The 18,195-nt window shown below is 51.4% G+C and overlaps 2 protein-coding genes across 6 annotated transcripts; both read left to right on the forward strand.

Moving 5' to 3' along the window:
• Positions 1-585: 585 nt before the first annotated feature.
• bend4 (BEN domain containing 4) lies at positions 586-10,691 on the forward strand. Of its 2 annotated transcripts, none has more exons than XM_028960272.1 (5): positions 586-1,406; positions 7,024-7,533; positions 7,861-7,952; positions 8,038-8,278; positions 9,366-10,691. In XM_028960272.1, exons 1-5 carry the CDS (start codon positions 1,091-1,093, stop codon positions 9,593-9,595), a joined length of 1,389 nt encoding a protein of 462 aa, XP_028816105.1. In that variant the 5' UTR covers positions 586-1,090; the 3' UTR covers positions 9,596-10,691. The 2 variants fall into 2 exon arrangements, with proteins under 2 accessions (XP_028816105.1, XP_028816107.1); XM_028960274.1 differs by having other exon boundaries at positions 8,043-8,278; positions 9,366-9,564.
• Positions 10,692-11,462: 771 nt separating this feature from the next.
• Positions 11,463-18,185, forward strand: rab11fip5b (RAB11 family interacting protein 5b (class I)). 4 transcript variants are annotated; one of them, XM_028959444.1, is made up of 6 exons: positions 11,463-11,860; positions 12,241-12,722; positions 13,999-14,470; positions 14,802-16,283; positions 16,586-16,724; positions 17,229-18,185. In XM_028959444.1, the coding sequence occupies exons 1-6, from the start codon at positions 11,493-11,495 to the stop codon at positions 17,490-17,492; spliced, it is 3,207 nt and encodes a 1,068-aa protein (XP_028815277.1). In that variant the 5' UTR covers positions 11,463-11,492; the 3' UTR covers positions 17,493-18,185. The 4 variants fall into 4 exon arrangements, with proteins under 4 accessions (XP_028815277.1, XP_028815278.1, XP_028815279.1 ...); XM_028959445.1 differs by having other exon boundaries at positions 17,232-18,185; XM_028959446.1 differs by lacking the exon at positions 16,586-16,724 and having other exon boundaries at positions 17,229-17,405.
• The last annotated feature ends 10 nt before the right edge of the window (positions 18,186-18,195 follow it).

The raw sequence follows: 18,195 nt of genomic DNA on the forward strand, positions 1-18,195 counted from the left end.
GATGGTGTGATATTGATAAAGAATAGGAGTGTGAGGATGGTGTGATATTGATGTAAAATAGAAGTGTGAGGATGGTGTGATATTGATAAAGAATAGGAGTGTGAGGACGGTGTGATATTGATGTAAAATAGAAGTGTGAGGATGGTGTGATATTGATGTAAAATAGAAGTGTGAGGATGGTGTGATATTGATAAAGAATAGAAGTGTGAGGATGGTGTGATATTGATAAAGAATAGGAGTGTGAGGATGGTGTGATATTGATAAAGAATAGAAGTGTGAGGATGGTGTGATATTGATAAAGAATAGAAGTGTGAGGATGGTGTGATATTGATAAAGAATAGAAGTGTGAGGACGATGTGATATTGATGTAAAATAGAAGTGTGAGGATGGTGTGATATTGATGTAAAATAGAAGTGTGAGGATGGTGTGATATTGATAAAGAATAGGAGTGTGAGGATGGTGTGATATTGATGTAAAATAGAAGTGTGAGGATGGTGTGATATTGATAAAGAATAGGAGTGTGAGGATGGTGTGATATTGATGTAAATAGAAGTGTGAGGATGGTGTGATATTGATAAAGAATAGGAGTGTGAGGATGGTGTGATATTGATGTAAAATAGAAGTGTGAGGATGGTGTGATATTGATAAAGAATAGGAGTGTGAGGACGGTGTGATATGAAGGGTGTAATGGCGCCATCTTCTGGTCCCAGTTTGTCATTACAGCCCAGCCGCGCTGCTCACGGCCGTTCTAACGCGTTTCATTGGACAGGAAATGCATCAGGTGACGTAAATAATAACAACAACAACATTATTAGTATTATTATAAAGTCATCTTAGGACGTGGACGTATGCGCTTGACCAGTTAAATCCACATGAATAAAGCCCGAATTTTGACACGACATGTCTCCTCTCTGCCTCCCTGGGACGTGAATTGGCGCTTTTCGTGTCCCCCTGGTGGCGGCGCAGGTCCCTCCTGTCCCCCGGGTGGAGCTGCTGTCTGGGGATCGGAGCGGCGGCGCGTCACTCCACCCGCCCACCCGGACCGCGCGTCTCAGACGAGGGTCTAGACGGCGACGCGCGTCTCCGGGCGATGGAGGAGGAGGAGGACCTGCCGCCGCCCGCCGCCAAGATCCGCCGCCCCTACAGCAGCCTGAAGACGTTCCCCGGCAAACGCGCGTCCGCCAAGCCGAGGTACGAGCGGCCCACCATGGTGGACATCCCGCAGCTCCACCACCCGCGCGTCCCCGTCCTCAGCAGCAGCATCAGCAGCATCAGCAGCAGCAGCTCCCGGCAGCCCCGGGAGAACAGGCCGTGCGGCCGCGTCTCCACGTCCGCCGACCACCGGTACCGGTACCGCGGCCCGCCGACCACCGAGCGGGCCGACTGCAGCTACGGCATGAGCAAAGGTGAGAGGTCAACGAGTCACGTGCTCTGCGTGGCTTCAGGCGGAGGACCAGAACCTCAACTTGCACTGGTATCTTCATCTGAAGATCATGCTTCTCTTCCATCACGTCTTCAAGCGTCTCTCGTATCTTCATCTGAAGATCATGCTTCTCTTCCATCACGTCTTCAAGCATCTCTCGTATCTTCATCTGAAGATCAGGCTTCTCTTCCATCACGTCTTCAAGTGTCACTCGTATCTTTATCTGAAGATCATGCTTCTCTTCCATCATCACATCTTCAAGCATTCCCTCGTATCTTCATCTGAAGATCATGCTTCTCTTCCATCACGTCTTCAAGCGTCTCTCGTATCTTCATCTGAAGATCATGCTTCTCTTCCATCACGTCTTCAAGCGTCACTCGTATCTTCATCTGAAGATCATGCTTCTCTTCCATCACGTCTTCAAGCGTCACTCGTATCTTCATCTGAAGATCATGCTTCTCTTCCATCATCACATCTTCAAGCATTCTCTCGTATCTTCATCTGAAGATCATGCTTCTCTTCCATCACGTCTTCAAGCGTCACTCGTATCTTCATCTGAAGATCATGCTTCTCTTCCATCACGTCTTCAAGCGTCACTCGTATCTTCATCTGAAGATCATGCTTCTCTTCCATCACGTCTTCAAGCATTACTCGTATCTTCATCTGAAGATCATGCTTCTCTTCCATCATCACATCTTCAAGCATTCCCTCGTATCTTCATCTGAAGATCATGCTTCTCTTCCATCATCACATGTTCAAGCATTCCCTCGTATCTTCATCTGAAGATCATGCTTCTCTTCCATCACGTCTTCAAGCGTCACTCGTATCTTCATCTGAAGATCATGCTTCTCTTCCATCACGTCTTCAAGCGTCTCTCGTATCTTCATCTGAAGATCAGGCTTCTCTTCCATCACGTCTTCAAGTGTCACTCGTATCTTTATCTGAAGATCATGCTTCTCTTCCATCATCACATCTTCAAGCATTCCCTCGTATCTTCATCTGAAGATCATGCTTCTCTTCCATCACGTCTTCAAGCGTCTCTCGTATCTTCATCTGAAGATCATGCTTCTCTTCCATCACGTCTTCAAGCATCTCTCGTATCTTCATCTGAAGATCATGCTTCTCTTCCATCACGTCTTCAAGCGTCACTCGTATCTTCATCTGAAGATCATGCTTCTCTTCCATCACGTCTTCAAGCGTCACTCGTATCTTCATCTGAAGATCATGCTTCTCTTCCATCATCACATCTTCAAGCATTCTCTCGTATCTTCATCTGAAGATCATGCTTCTCTTCCATCACGTCTTCAAGCATTACTCGTATCTTCATCTGAAGATCATGCTTCTCTTCCATCATCACATCTTCAAGCATTCCCTCGTATCTTCATCTGAAGATCATGCTTCTCTTCCATCATCACGTCTTCAAGCGTCACTCGTATCTTCATCTGAAGATCATGCTTCTCTTCCATCACGTCTTCAAGCGTCACTCGTATCTTCATCTGAAGATCATGCTTCTCTTCCATCATCACATGTTCAAGCATTCCGTCGTATCTTCATCTGAAGATCATGCTTCTCTTCCATCACGTCTTCAAGTGTCACTCGTATCTTCATCTGAAGATCATGCTTCGCTTCCATCACGTCTTCAAGCGTCACTCGTATCTTCATCTGAAGATCATGCTTCTCTTCCATCACGTCTTCAAGCGTTACTCGTATCTTCATCTGAAGATCATGCTTCTCTTCCATCACGTCTTCAAGCGTCACTCGTATCTTCATCTGAAGATCATGCTTCTCTTCCATCACGTCTTCAAGCGTCACTCGTATCTTCATCTGAAGATCATGCTTCTCTTCCATCACGTCTTCAAGCGTCACTCGTATCTTCATCTGAAGATCATGCTTCTCTTCCATCATCACATGTTCAAGCATTCCGTCGTATCTTCATCTGAAGATCATGCTTCTCTTCCATCACGTCTTCAAGCGTCACTCGTATCTTCATCTGAAGATCATGCTTCTCTTCCATCACGTCTTCAAGCGTCTCTCGTATCTTCATCTGAAGATCAGGCTTCTCTTCCATCACGTCTTCAAGTGTCACTCGTATCTTTATCTGAAGATCATGCTTCTCTTCCATCATCACATCTTCAAGCATTCCCTCGTATCTTCATCTGAAGATCATGCTTCTCTTCCATCACGTCTTCAAGCGTCTCTCGTATCTTCATCTGAAGATCATGCTTCTCTTCCATCACGTCTTCAAGCATCTCTCGTATCTTCATCTGAAGATCATGCTTCTCTTCCATCACGTCTTCAAGCGTCACTCGTATCTTCATCTGAAGATCATGCTTCTCTTCCATCACGTCTTCAAGCGTCACTCGTATCTTCATCTGAAGATCATGCTTCTCTTCCATCATCACATCTTCAAGCATTCTCTCGTATCTTCATCTGAAGATCATGCTTCTCTTCCATCACGTCTTCAAGCATTACTCGTATCTTCATCTGAAGATCATGCTTCTCTTCCATCATCACATCTTCAAGCATTCCCTCGTATCTTCATCTGAAGATCATGCTTCTCTTCCATCATCACGTCTTCAAGCGTCACTCGTATCTTCATCTGAAGATCATGCTTCTCTTCCATCACGTCTTCAAGCGTCACTCGTATCTTCATCTGAAGATCATGCTTCTCTTCCATCATCACATGTTCAAGCATTCCGTCGTATCTTCATCTGAAGATCATGCTTCTCTTCCATCACGTCTTCAAGTGTCACTCGTATCTTCATCTGAAGATCATGCTTCGCTTCCATCACGTCTTCAAGCGTCACTCGTATCTTCATCTGAAGATCATGCTTCTCTTCCATCACGTCTTCAAGCGTTACTCGTATCTTCATCTGAAGATCATGCTTCTCTTCCATCACGTCTTCAAGCGTCACTCGTATCTTCATCTGAAGATCATGCTTCTCTTCCATCACGTCTTCAAGCGTCACTCGTATCTTCATCTGAAGATCATGCTTCTCTTCCATCACGTCTTCAAGCGTCACTCGTATCTTCATCTGAAGATCATGCTTCTCTTCCATCACGTCTTCAAGCGTCACTCGTATCTTCATCTGAAGATCATGCTTCTCTTCCATCACATCTTCAAGCATTCCCTCGTATCTTCATCTGAAGATCATGCTTCTCTTCCATCACGTCTTCAAGCGTCACTCGTATCTTCATCTGAAGATCATGCTTCTCTTCCATCACATCTTCAAGCATTCCCTCGTATCTTCATCTGAAGATCATGCTTCTCTTCCATCACGTCTTCAAGCATTCCCTCGTATCTTCATCTGAAGATCATGCTTCTCTTCCATCACGTCTTCAAGCGTCACTCGTATCTTCATCTGAAGATCATGCTTCTCTTCCATCACGTCTTCAAGCATTACTCGTATCTTCATCTGAAGATCATGCTTCTCTTCCATCACATCTTCATGCGTTTCTCTGCTTTTCATCAACAAACAAATGCAATAGTTCTACATGCCTACAGTTTACACCATGACATCAAATTTCACCGCTTTTCCCAATAAACTATGATTCAGGACTGTGGAGATCTAGAATAACAAAGAATATGAGCGTGTGTGTGACCTTTAAAGGCCTTTTTTCCACGAGAAGCAGAACACACATTTCCACTTTTATAGAGAAGAAGAGATGAATTCTGTTCAGTAGAAATATGGGGTGAAGAGTAGAAAGTCGGACCTGTCTACACAGTCATGTAGCCTAAAACACACACACACACACATATATATTGTGTATTAATATATATACACACACACACACATTATTATAGTAATTTATTTGTTTCTTACCAGTGACAACAGGAGTCATTTGTGCTCAAGTTATTATTCTAATTGTTATTATAAATGTAAATATCGTTTGTCGCTGTCTGTAGTCTGGTGTAAATGGCTTTAGGACATTTTCATTTCGGTCTCTTGAAGGAGGGAATTGGATTTGTGTATTCAGGTTTAATTCCTATACTTGAACCCTGACCCACCTGTCTGCTGACGCATCCACCTGCCAGTCCCGTACGTTCGGTAAAAATGGCCGCAGTTCGGTTGTAACCGGACACGGGTTTTAATTCAGAAAGGACAGAGGAAGGGGACACGGCTCCGAAAATCTGCGTAATAACGCAAAATTGCATTTAAACGCTCTTCCGGAGAGACGGTGATGAGAATAAACGAGGCTCATAAATCCCTCTCCCCGCTGCGCGGTGCGTTTAATGGCATTTTATGTGCGGCTCTCTGCGGCGCAGCAGCAGGGCGGGGTTCGGGGGGGTTGGTGGAATATCAGATACGTCTTCCCTGGTAAACAGAGACGCTGGCGCATATTAATAAATCTGCTCATCTGCAGCGGCGCCGTAGCCCTGTCACATGACCGCCGATCACCTGCTGGTGACAGAGCCCTCCTGGACGCCGCCTCCTGCCAAAATCACATCGAACCTGCTGAGACACTGCTGCGCATCTGCCCGAAAAGGTCAAAAAGGTCAAACGTCCCCACCAGACACGTGGCGAGGTCCTGAGCAAAGACGAAATTCTGAAAAGTCCTTCCTGTAGACGCGCCCATCCCCCACCGCCAGGCCCCCTTTTCACAGATGTCATCTTCCGATAGTGACAGACGGAGGAAACCACAGGCTGGTGCTGCAATGGACCGCGTTAACGTGTAAAACGTCACACGCGCCGTTCACCGACGCTTTTAAAATGAGCCAAAAACCACTTTATACCAGTTCTACACATTCAAATAATCCTCACTGAACACATGCCGGCCGCGAGCGCCTTTAACACCAGCCTAAAAACAAGTGACACGACGGCACAGCACACGGTGACACGGCGAAACGTGTCCGCTGTATTTAACCGTCACCCTTGCTGAGCAGTGGGCACCATGAGAGGGGATGGCACCTTCATCAAGGGGACCTCAGTGGCACCTTGGTGGGACGGGATTCGAACCGGCAACCTTCTGATTACGGGGCCACTTCCTTAACCACTGGGCCCCCACTGGCCCCTCCGCTTATACCAACGCTACGCCCTCAAGTCGTCATTACTGAACACACGCCGTCCACGACCGCTTTTAAAATTAGCCTAGCGGTTAAGCAAGCGGCCCCGTAGTCAGAAGGTCGCCGGTTCGAGTCCCGAGCCGCCAAGGTGCCACTGAGGTCCCCGTGATGAAGGTCCCGTCCCCACAAGGGTGACGGTTAAATACAGAGGACACGTTTCACCGTGCCACCGCGTGCTGTGCTGCAGTGCACCACAATGCTAAATCACTAATACTTTCATTGCGAGAAGAAGCACTGTGTTGAGGCCCCATCATGGTAGTCGTGACTGGACGAGAAGGTGGATTTCTGGCCTCCAGAGGTGATGGATGGTGATGGTGATGGTAGGGTGGTAGTAGCCTAGTGGACCAGAAGACCCGGGTTCAAATCCCACTTACTACCATTGTGTCCCTGAGCAGGACACTTAACCCTGAGTGTCTCCAGGGGGGGACTGTCCCTGTAACTACTGACTGTAAGTCGCTCTGGATAAGGGCGTCTGGTAAATGCTGTAAATGTAAATGTGTAAATGATGTGCTGAAATCTCGGTCTTTTCCTCCAGAGAACCGCCTGGTTCTCGACGCGTTCGCCCAGCAGTGCAGTCGGGTCCTCAGCCTGCTGAACAACAACGGGCGTTTCCTGGAGCCCCGCCCCGCCGCCAACGCCGCGTCCTCCTCCCTCACCGCCCACATCAAGCAGGAGGAGCCGGGGGGCTGCCGGGGCGCGCCGGGGACGGTCCGGCTGGAGGAGGACCAGGAGGACGAGGACGCTCGGTGGAACCAGCAGCAGACGTCGGCGTTGCTGCGCGTGTTCACAGAGTCGCTGCAGAACTACCTGCTGACCGGAGCCCAGGCCTCGCCCGAACCCGCGGCCGCCGCCTCGCCCGGGCCGAGCGGCGGTGGCTGGGCGTCGCCCGCGCCGTCAGAGTCCTACGGCCACCCATCCTCTACGCTGCCCGAGGAAGAGGAGGAAGAGGAGAACTGCTGCCCACGCTGCACAGAGCTGGAACAGGAGGTGCTGAGCCTGCAGCAGGAGAACGAGGAACTCCGGAACAAACTGGACAACGTCCCAGGTAGGACACCACAGGGCAGTGTTTGATTTATATTCCCGTAATCAGAAGGTTGCCGGTTCCAATCCCGGTCCGCCAAGGTGCCACTGAGGTGCCACTGTCCCCACACGCCTGTCCTGGCCGCCCACTGCTCCCTCAGGGTGCAGGATGGTTAAATGCAGAGGACACGTTTCACCGTGTCACCGTGTGCTGTGCTGTCGGGGTGAGTCGGTTACAGGACCTGCGAGGAGATACGTACGGCGTCAGGTACTGCGCCGAGGACCTTGTGTTCGTCACCTGGTTCTCGTAATAACGTCTGCTGCCTGTCATCACTGTTGGTCTCCCTTGCAGCTCCGTGTCAGAGTGTTCTGGACTTCTTCAAAGCCGTCCTGCAGCACCACAACCAGTTCCTGCAACCTCCAACCGAGGAGCAGCTGACAGAGGTCCCCATTTCACCTCATTCACCATGAAGAGCCTGAAGTGTGCACGAAGCTGCTTCGTAACCGCCGAGTCTCCACTCTCTTTCAGGGCAGCAAGCAGCTGCTGGGGAACTACCCCCTCTTCATCACCAACAAGCAGTGGGACGAGGCCGTCAACTCGTCCAAGAAGGACGGCCGGCGCCTGCTGCGCTATCTCATTCGCTTCGTCTTCACCACGGACGAGCTCAAGTACTCGTGCGGCCTGGGCAAGCGGAAGCGCTCCGTCCATTCGGGCGAGACGGGACCCGAGAGACGACCTCTGAACCCTGTCAAAGTCACCTGTCTCAGAGGTAACGTCTCAGGGACCTGCATTCTAGAAACTATATTTTCAACGGGAATACAATAAAAAGAAAAGAAAAACAGTGATAAAATAAACCAAAATTCTAAAACTAAATTCTGTAATATTTGCACTTCTACTTGTCCTAATGTTATGGAACATCATTTCATTTCAAAGCATTTGACAGTTCATTTTAATAACATTCTAGGCAAATTATTATCATAACCCAGACATTCAAAGTTCAGTTATTATTCAGTACAGGCCAAAAGTTTGGACACCTTCTCACCATTCAACGTGTTTTCTTTCTTTTCATGACCATTTACGTTGGTAGATTCTCACTGAAGGCATCAAAACTATGAATGAACACATGTGGAGTTCTGTACTTAACAAAAAAAGGTGAAATAAGTGAAAACATGTTTTATATTCTAGTTTCTTTGCTCTGATTACTGCTTTGAACACTCTTGGCATTCTCTCGATGAGCTTCAAGAGGTCGTCACCTGAAATGCTTCTCCAACAGTCTTGAAGGAGTTCCCAGAGGTGTTTAGCACTTGTTGGTCCAGCTCATCCCAAACCATCTGGATTGGGTTCAGGTCCGGTGACTGTGGAGGTCAGGTCTCCACTTTTTTGTTAAGTACATAACTCCACATGTGTTCATTCATAGTTTTGATGCCTTCAGTGAGAATCTACCAACGTAAATGGTCATGAACATAAAGAAAACACGTTGAATGAGAAGGTGTCCAAACTTTTGGCCTGAACTGTGTGTTATATTGAATAGTGGATCAGGCTAAAATATTCATACAATGGGCCGCATTTTAACTCCTAGTACTGTCCATCCAATGTTATACGTAACTGCGCTCGAGTAGCGTTTAGACCAGTGACCAGTCACACCATCTTGGTCATCTTAGTTGCATATATTGGTATTGCATATTATTTTATTGACACCCATTATAAACTGGAATATTTGGTGCAAGTGAGACTAGTTTTCTAGCAAGTTTCTAAACTGCTTGTATGGCTTTTGTCAGAAGTTCATATTGAACTACACAGTACATACATACACGTCACACTTGTTCACCTGACAGCGCACTGTCTCTTTGGAACAGAGTTTATCAGGATGCACTGTGCTTCGAACCCGGACTGGTGGATGCCCTCTGAGGAGCAGATTAATAAGGTGTTCAGCGACGCGGTGGGACACGCCCGGCAGGGACGGGCCGTGGGGTCCTTCCTGGTCGGCGGTGGCGGCGGCGGCGGCCTCTACCTGGAGGGCTTCGATGGACAGCTGTCCCAGGATGGATTCTACCTGAAGCCTCCTCAGAACGGCCTGGGAGACTGAGGCCAGAGACTCAGAGTAGCACTTCTTTATGGATTCCTGCATATCAGTCCGAAGTAGAATCAATATAAACCGACGCGTCGTCATGTTCTAGGTGGTTTGTTGTCCCGTTCCCCACGCAAAGGCAGGTGACATGAATAAAATTCCCTGTCCAGGACCTTCAGATGGTGAGTTTGAAGGCTGGTCTCAGATAACATGAACACCGAGTGACATGTTAACATGAACACCGAAACCTTTTCCGTTTCCTCGCGGCGTGTGTTGGCGGATTCGTTGTTGTCGTCATTAGTACTGTTATATTACTGCAATATTCCGCTCCGACTTCTGAAATGCCTTTCCAACGTGTACGGTGTTTGATCGCTCAGGTTCTGTGTTCCGATCATGTTGTCCCTGAACGTACTGGGGTTTGCGGTTCGAATCTGTGTGAGGATGGTAAAGGTGCTACAGGACATGTCCTTCAGTAGGACACATCGGAAGACAAAGTTCCATGTCGGTTGTCATTTCTGCAGTATAAACAGGATATTTATCCACATGTCCCTCTATATGAGTTAACTAGTGGTGCATTTATATTAGAACGTTAGCCTGTAATTGTTAACCTGGGTGGTAGTAGCCTAGTGGGGTAACACACTCGCCTATGAACCAGGAGACCCAGGTTCAAACCTCACTTACTACCATCATGTCCCTGAGCAGGACACTTAACCCTGAGTGTCTCCAGGGGAAGACTGTCCCTGTAACTACTGACTGTAAGTCACTCTGGATACGTGCGTCTGGTAAATACCATAAATGTAAATGTAAATGTAACCTGACGCCACCAGAATAAGATATTTACTGTAAAAGACGATGCCTTACGTCTCCGCCCATTTCAGAAGGTTGTGTGTAGAAAAGGACGCGTTTCCATGATCTTGTTGTAGCCTTTAGCAGCCTGTCACTGTGGTGTGTACTGATGTTGTGACTGTGAATATTTACCCACAATCCCCCTCTCCAGACTGTGACAACACTGTGAAACGCTGAGACGGAACAAGCTGTTGTGGTTCTTCCCGTGTGTCTCTTCTAATCCTGCTCAACAGACGTTATTTATCAGAAAATAAAGGTCATATCAGCAGGTGATGTGGTGGTTTCTTCCTCATCGTGGTGATAGCCTGGTGGGTAACACACTCGCCTATGAACCAGAAGACCCAGGTTCAAACCCCACTTACTACCATGTGTCCCTGAGCAAGACACTTAACCCTGAGTGTCTCCAGGGAGGGACTGTCCCTGTAACGCTGGATAAGGGCGTCTGGTAAATGCTGGAAATGTAAATGTTCTCATATCTCCAGCTGCACATCATCAGACTGACCTCCAACATTTAATCATAACAGAGTTTTGGATTCCAAATACTGATGCTGGCCTACAAAGCCAAACATGGAGTAGCACCATCCTACCTCACAGCCCTTATTACACCTCGCACTGCACCTGGTATACTCCGAGCCTCCAGTACTGCTCGCCTGGTCCCTCCATCTCTGAAGGTACGAGGAAAACGCTCATCTAGACTCTTCTCCGTCTTGGCCCCTCGGTGGTGGAATGAACTTCCAGCTCAGTCACTGAGCACCTTCACACGGCAGCTCAACACCTTCCTCTTTAGAGAATATTTAGATGAACTTGTAACCTTCTTCTGTATAGAAACTAGAACAGAGTGAATAAAAAGATTGTATTCATATTTGGGGGTCCTAGTGAGCCAGATCTGGATCAGGACGTCTGGTAAATACTGTAAATGTAAAAGTGCTGGAATGTTGAAGCCTGATGTTCAGTAATGACGCGGCTGGATAGACGGACGACGCTGATTGGCTGTCGCCCCCTGGCCCCGCCCACACCCCCACTTTCGCTTTAAATCCCCCACCATCTTGGTCCCCAGTAAAACGGCGGGATGCCGCTGCTCAGCCTGGACGACGAGGAGCGCCGCTGGCTCCCCACGCACGTCAGCGTCACGCTGCTGGCCGCCCGGGGGCTGCGGAGCCGCGGCCGCCAGGGAAGCCGCTTCGTGTACGCCGCGCTGCAGCTGGCCGGGGAGAAGCGGAGCACCGCGCTGGTGGAGCGGAGCCGGGCCGACGTGCCGGACTGGGGCGAGGAGCTCTGCTTCGAGCTGCCGCCCGGCCGCCTGGAGTCCGGCCCGGGGGGCTGCAGCCTGCTGCTGACCGTCATGCACCGCGTCCTGATCGGCCGCGACGTCTTCCTCGGCCAGGCCGCCATCCCGCTGGACAAGGTCTTCCAGGACGGGGCGTGTCCCAGGAACGAGTGAGTGTGCAGGGCCTGTGATGGTGATGTCAGTGATGGAGGGACGATGCTGTGACTCTCTCTCTCTCTCTTTCTCTCTCTCTGTCTCTCTCTCTCTTGTTCTCTCTCTCTTTCTCTCACCCTCTCTCTCTTGCTCCCTCACTCTCCCTCTCTCTCTCTCTCTCTTGTTCTCTCTCTCTCCTTCTGTGTCTCTCTCTCTCTCTCCCTCCCTCTCTCTCTTGTTCTCTCTCTTTCTCTCTCCCTCCCTCTCTCTCTCTCTCTCTCCCCTCCCTCTCTCTGTCCCTCCCTCCCTCTCTCTCTCTCTCTCTCTCCCTCCCTCCCTCTCTCTCCCTCCCTCCCTCTCTCTGTCTCTGTCTCTCTCTCTCTCTGTCCACCCTCAGGTGGCTGAAGCTCCACTCCAAGTCGGGACGGAAGGAGAAAGACTGCGGGGAGCTGCAGGTCACCGTCCAGTTCACCCGCAACAACCTGACGGCCAGCATGTACGACCTGTCGGTGAAGGAGAAGCCCCGGTCCGCCTTCGGCAAGCTGAAAGACCGCGTGACGGGCAAGAAGAGGGACGCGGAGTCGTCCTCGGCCATCGTCCCGGGGCGCTACGCCGCCCTGGCGGCGCAGCCTGCAGGAGAGGACGAGCAGGGGGACGAGGAGCGCCGCGGCAAGGTCAAGGATCTCCTCCTGAAGGGGAAGCTCCGCAGATCCTCGGACACGAGGTCCTGCTCGTCCCTGGCCTCGGAGAGCAGCGTGGCGTCGTCTCTGGGCGACCCGGCCTGCCCTGTTGTGGAGCCGCCCCTCTCGGCCACGCCCGTCTACAGCAGCAGGGTCCTGGCAGATGGATTTCACCGAGAGGTGGACGGAGGGCAGAAAGGTAAATTTCACACCCTTCAGGTGAATTCCTGCGTCTCCACAGAGATCATGCGATGATGCAGGGATGCCGACGTGGAATTTCACTTCCAAATCAGGTGAACTCAGTTCAGTTCGTCCATGGCGGTGGCGTATAGAGGTAAACAGCCGTATTTCACGTGAATTACATCGTTATAGAGCAGGTTCGGGCTCTGGCAAACGTCTAATATTCCACCACTGACCTGGTGATAATGAACCAGTCGAGCATGAAGACTGGTGCTATTAAACAGGAAGACCTGCTGCCCTCTGACCTCTCCACCGCGTCTCGGAGATACCTTCAAACCTTTATAGTTCTGTGGTGTCTGTTTGTTCTGTGGTGTTTGTTCTGTGGTGTCTGTTTGTGTTGTTTGTTCTGTGTTTGTTCTGTGGTGTCTGTTTGTGTAGTTTGTTTGTTGTTTGTTCTGTGGTGTCTGTTTGTGTAGTTTGTTTGTTGTTTGTGTTGTTTGTTCTGTGTTGTTTGTTCTGTGTTTGTTGTTTGTTTTGTGTTGTTTGTTTGTTCTGTGTTGTTGTTTGTTCTGTGGTGTCTGTGTTGTTGTTTTTGTTGTTTGTTTGTTGTTTGTGTTGTCTGTTTTTTCTGTGTTGTTTGTTTGTTCTGTGTTGTTGTTTGTACTGTGTTGTTTGTGTTTTTTGTTGGTTCTGTGTTGTTTGTGTTTGTTGTTTGTTTTGTGTTGTTTGTGTTCTGTGTTGTTTGTGTTTGTTCTGTGTTGTTTGTGTTTGTTCTGTGTTGTTTGTTCTGTGTTAGTTGTTTGTTTGTGTTGTTTGTTTTTGTTCTGTGTTGTTTGTGTTCTGTGTTGTTTGTGTTTGTTCTGTGTTGTTTGTTCTGTGTTTGTTGTTGGTTCTGTGTTGTTTGTGTTTGTTCTGTGTTGTTTGTTTTGTTCTGTGTTGTTTGTTTTGTTCTGTGTTGTTTGTTCTGTGTTTGTTGTTGGTTCTGTGTTGTTTGTGTTTGTTATGTGTTGTTTGTTTTGTTCTGTGTTGTTTGTTCTGTGTTTGTTGTTGGTTCTGTGTTGTTTGTGTTTGTTGTTTTTTCTGTGTTGTTTGTTCTGTGTTGTTTGTTTTGTGTTAGTTGTTTGTTCTGTGTTTGTTGTTTGTTCTGTGTTGTTTGTTTGTTGTTTTTGGGAGGACTCGCTGGGTTTATTTACAGTACGTCAGTGTGTTGGACGCCACGTGGAAATTGTGCGTCTGGGTTTGTCTCATCATTACAGAAACGAAGCTGCTTTGTTGATTTGTTTCCGTGTCGCCAGCCTTCTCGCCACCGAGGGTCATGACCCACAAGCGCGCCCGCAGCGACGAGGCCGACAGGGTCGCCACCTCCGGGCCCCGCCCCTGTCCGGCCGTGGACCAGCTGAAGGGACAGGGCCTGGTGTCCTCCAAGTCCTCCCTGTGCATTAACGGCAGCCACGTGTACACGTGCGAACCCGGCGCCGCGCCGGCCCGGCGGAGCCTGCTGGAGAAGTGCTCGCCGCTGTCCCGCTCCCTGCAGAACCTCGCCCGGCGCGCCGAGGACCCGCGGTCCCTGGAGAAGAACAGGAAGGAGAGCGGGGAGGCGGAGCCGGCGGAGGCGGAGCCGGCGGACAAGGCGCGGCGGCCGAGGAAGTCGCTGTTCTCCGGCGGCAGGAGCGACTCGCTGCCGGCGCGGACCGACCAGGCTGCGCCCCCCCACGAGGGGCGGGTCCGGGGCTGGTTCGGCGCCGCCGATCCCCACAACAAGCCCAGGTGAGCAGCGTCCCGGGAATTCCCTCCTCGCGCCGGAATTCCTCACCTGATCGGTGACATTTTCTAAATAAACGCCAGTTTGGCACGTACGGTTCCATCGGCGCGTTGAACTGCATGAACGCATGATGATTCGTCAAGGCGACATCAGCAGCCGCGTCCACTTCAGTCATGCATTTCTCTGTTTAGTTCTGTTTGGTTTTCTTTTATTTCAGCCGCCATTTTTGCCAACTTTCGTTCTCCGTGTCCCCGTCTCGCTCCGACCCGCAAGCACACGTTCGGTGGGGACATACGAAGAACAGAGTGTAGATCTAACTGTGCCTTCCCTCCACAGCCTGGAAGTCCCTCCTAAGGTAGACACGGCCCTTCCCATCAGACCCCGCACCTTCAGCCAGCCCCTCCCCTTCCCGAGCCCTGCTTGTTCCCATGGCGACAGCCATCACACGAACCCCTTCGCGCCCCCGCCTCCGACCTCCATCCCCATCTCTCCGTCCAACCCCTTCCTCACGCGGCTGCAGTACAACCCCTTCTTCCAGGAGCTCTTAGCCGAAGAGGCCCTGAGGTCTCCGCCCGCTTGCGGCTCTCCTAGCCCCGCCCACCGCGGCGGCGTGCCAAAGAACGCGCTGCCCGCCAGGAGAGAGCGCCCCAGGAGCGTAGCGAGACAGCGGTCCCTTCCTGCCATGATGACGGGGGCGACCGGGGCGGGTGGAAGCGCCTTCCCCAGATCGCCCGCCGACTCCTCGCTCCCAGAATGCACTGGGGAGTGGGACGACTCGTTCGAGGCTTTTGCAGCTAGCAGGCTTCAGTCGCCTTCCCGGCAGGACGTCCCCCCTGTCCCTCCACGTAGACCCGCCAACATGGACAGCTGGCTGGGCCGGCCCCAAGCCGACCAGCGTCTCGACCGTCCAACGGCACAGAGACACAGCGGTGGACGTGTGCCGGGCGCGGCCCCCAGCGCTGTGAGCGAGTACCATTTCCATTCTGGAGCCGACCTGCGGACTCCGGGCATTCCGAGTAACGCGGAAATCCACATTCAACCGGAACGCGCCAGTAAACCCGCCTCCGTCCCCAAAGCCAGCGCCGAGGACGCAAAATCCGGCCCGAAAAGCAGCCTGGACAGCCCGGAATTTGCCTTCGTGGACTCTGATAGTTCCCCGTCTGACGCGACTGTGATCGAGATCTACGATCGGAACGCCAACAAAACCACAAGTCCGACGTTCCCAACGTTCGCCGCGCCGGGAAACTCGCCGGGAACGGCTACGGAGTGTGGCGCTCAAGCGACAGATCATGTGGTCACGACGAGGGGACCGGGCGTCTCCGGCCGCCGGAAATCCGACCTTGAATCAAAGCACGCCGCCCCCGAGATCACAGGGACACAATGTCCTGCCGAGGACAAGACGGTATCACAAGCCGAACTGAAAGAGGACGCCTTGTGCGACAATGAGCGGTCTGTACCGCGCCAGGAGGTCCTGCAGCCCCAATCCCAGCTGAAGGACGGGGACGTCCACCTGAAGGAGATGAGCTTCGAGGACCTGCATGCTAGGGTGGCCCCAGACTCCAGAAACCCCTCAAAAGCCGTCCCCGAGGCGGGACTCTCTCTGCATGACTCGGCTTGTCCCCCTTCCCCTTCCCCGGTCGCCCACACTAACGCTAAACCCGCCCCCGACCCCGCGACCTCCGCCCAAAACGGGAGGCTCCCAGCAGGAGGCACCCTGGCCGTGGCCCCCTACGCCGCCACGCCCTCCACCGTCCAGACACTGGGCGACGCCCGGCACGTTGTTCCGCCCGAGGAGACGCGGCCGGCCAGCCAGAGCAGGTGAGAGCACCCCACTTTCTCCCGCCGGCTGGCGCAGACCCGCGGAGAACCCTCTCCGGCGTCCAGTTCGGGCCCCTCTCCTGTTTCCTGTCCTCCATTCCCCGCTCTGCTCCTCTGTTCCGCCGTTACGTTGCCGTTTGCCCGCCCGCCCGCCCGCCCGCTTGGCTTTCTGTTGGTACTCGGGGCGTCTTGCCGTCAGGAGAAGGGGCCGCCGGTTAGTCCGCTAGCGGGTAGAACCCGAGTTGCGGCCGCGAGTTGCACGTCGCCCTCTGACCGCGGTGCTCCGCCGTGTCCGTTTCCAGCCCGCACCCGGTCAAGCCGCTGACGCCGCCGCCGCCGCCGCCGGGGGAGAAGAGGTCGGAGGGCCGCTCGGTGCTGGAGAAGCTGAAGTCCACCATCCACCCGGGCCGCTCGGCTCCGCCCCCCGCGGCCGAGAGACAGGTGGGGCTCCGCAGGAAATACCTCGTTAATACCGCGGTGCCAGGATGAACATGAGTGGGAGGAGCCTGAAATGTAATCGAATCGGTTCATTAAATGATTGGGCTGTTAGAGAATATCGACATTTCACGAGGTGATCGATGCAGGGACATCAAATTTGGCGGTTAAGGAAGCGGCCCCGTAATCAGAAGGTTGCCGGTTCGAATCCCCATCTCCCCGGGCGCCTGTCATGGTGCCCGCTGCTCACTCAGGGTGATGGTTAAATGCAGAGGACACGTTTCACCGTGTGCACCGTGTGCTGTGCTGTGTATCACTTCACTTGGGGAAAAAAAATCTCTATTTTGGTACACTAGTTTCGTCCACCGGGTGGCACTGCTGAGCTCAGCAGCGATGAGAATCAGCCTACAACCTCCACTCCAGTAGATGGCGCTGTGCAGCAGGGCATTTTTTTTCATGTTTACTGTAAAATATGGCAAAATGCGCATATTTAAATGAACTCGTCCTCAGCAGGCGTCCCTGTCGGAGGCCAGGGCGCAGTACCAGAACCTGACCAACATGGAGCTGATCGCGCTGCTGCTGCAGCAGGAGGCGGACGGCGAGCGGCTGCGGGCCGACGGCGAGCTGCAGCGCGCCCTGCTGGAGAAGCGCGAGGCCGAGCTGAGGAAGATGAAGGTGCAGGTGCGGGACCTGGAGGACTACATCGACAAGCTGCTGGTGCGCATCATGGAGCAGACGCCCACGCTGCTGCAGGTGCGCTCCAGGTACAAGTGAGGACGTCCCCTGCATGTCCCCCGCCCCCGTCCATCAGCTTCTGTATGTTAACACGCCGCCTTCCGTAGTCCAGGAGGAACACTGCCTCCAGAACATTCTGCACTGCAGTACTATGAAGAGGAATCCTGCTAGATTTCTGTATGCAATAAAAACCAAAAAGTCACGTACTTCTGTTGCTCATTATGCTCCGAACCGGCGGTGCATCTTATGAGCAGCACTTTGTATTCTACACATGAACTGTAAATAGTTCCTCCAGTTGTGTATATAACACTGTAATGCTTTGCAAGCCTTTAAATGCACTACTGCAATATGTTACGACAGCTGCTCTTCATGGACATTCATGTTAATGCAGTATCTGCTATGCACACACAGTCCAAAATATAGCATTTTAGCAGGTGCTTCACCTCGCGTTACGACGGCTTTCAAGCTGCATATATACAGACCTTCAGCTTCCCAGCATGCAGCTCTGTCATATTTTACACCTGAACCACACCTGGCTTCCGAGGCGCTTTTAAATGTGGCATAACCACTACGGTCCTAAACAAAATGTGAGATACGAGTATTTTTTAAGTGCTCTGTCAATTCCATGATAGGAAGAAAAAAAAAAATCATTCCTCTGAGTATTTCTATTTTATTTTATTTATTGGATTATGTGACAGACACCCCTTGAAAATAAAGGCAAACTGTCAGGTTCTTTTGTGTA

The sequence above is a fragment of the Denticeps clupeoides genome, chromosome 18 (assembly GCF_900700375.1).
Source record: "Denticeps clupeoides chromosome 18, fDenClu1.1, whole genome shotgun sequence".
NCBI lineage: Eukaryota > Metazoa > Chordata > Actinopteri > Clupeiformes > Denticipitidae > Denticeps > Denticeps clupeoides.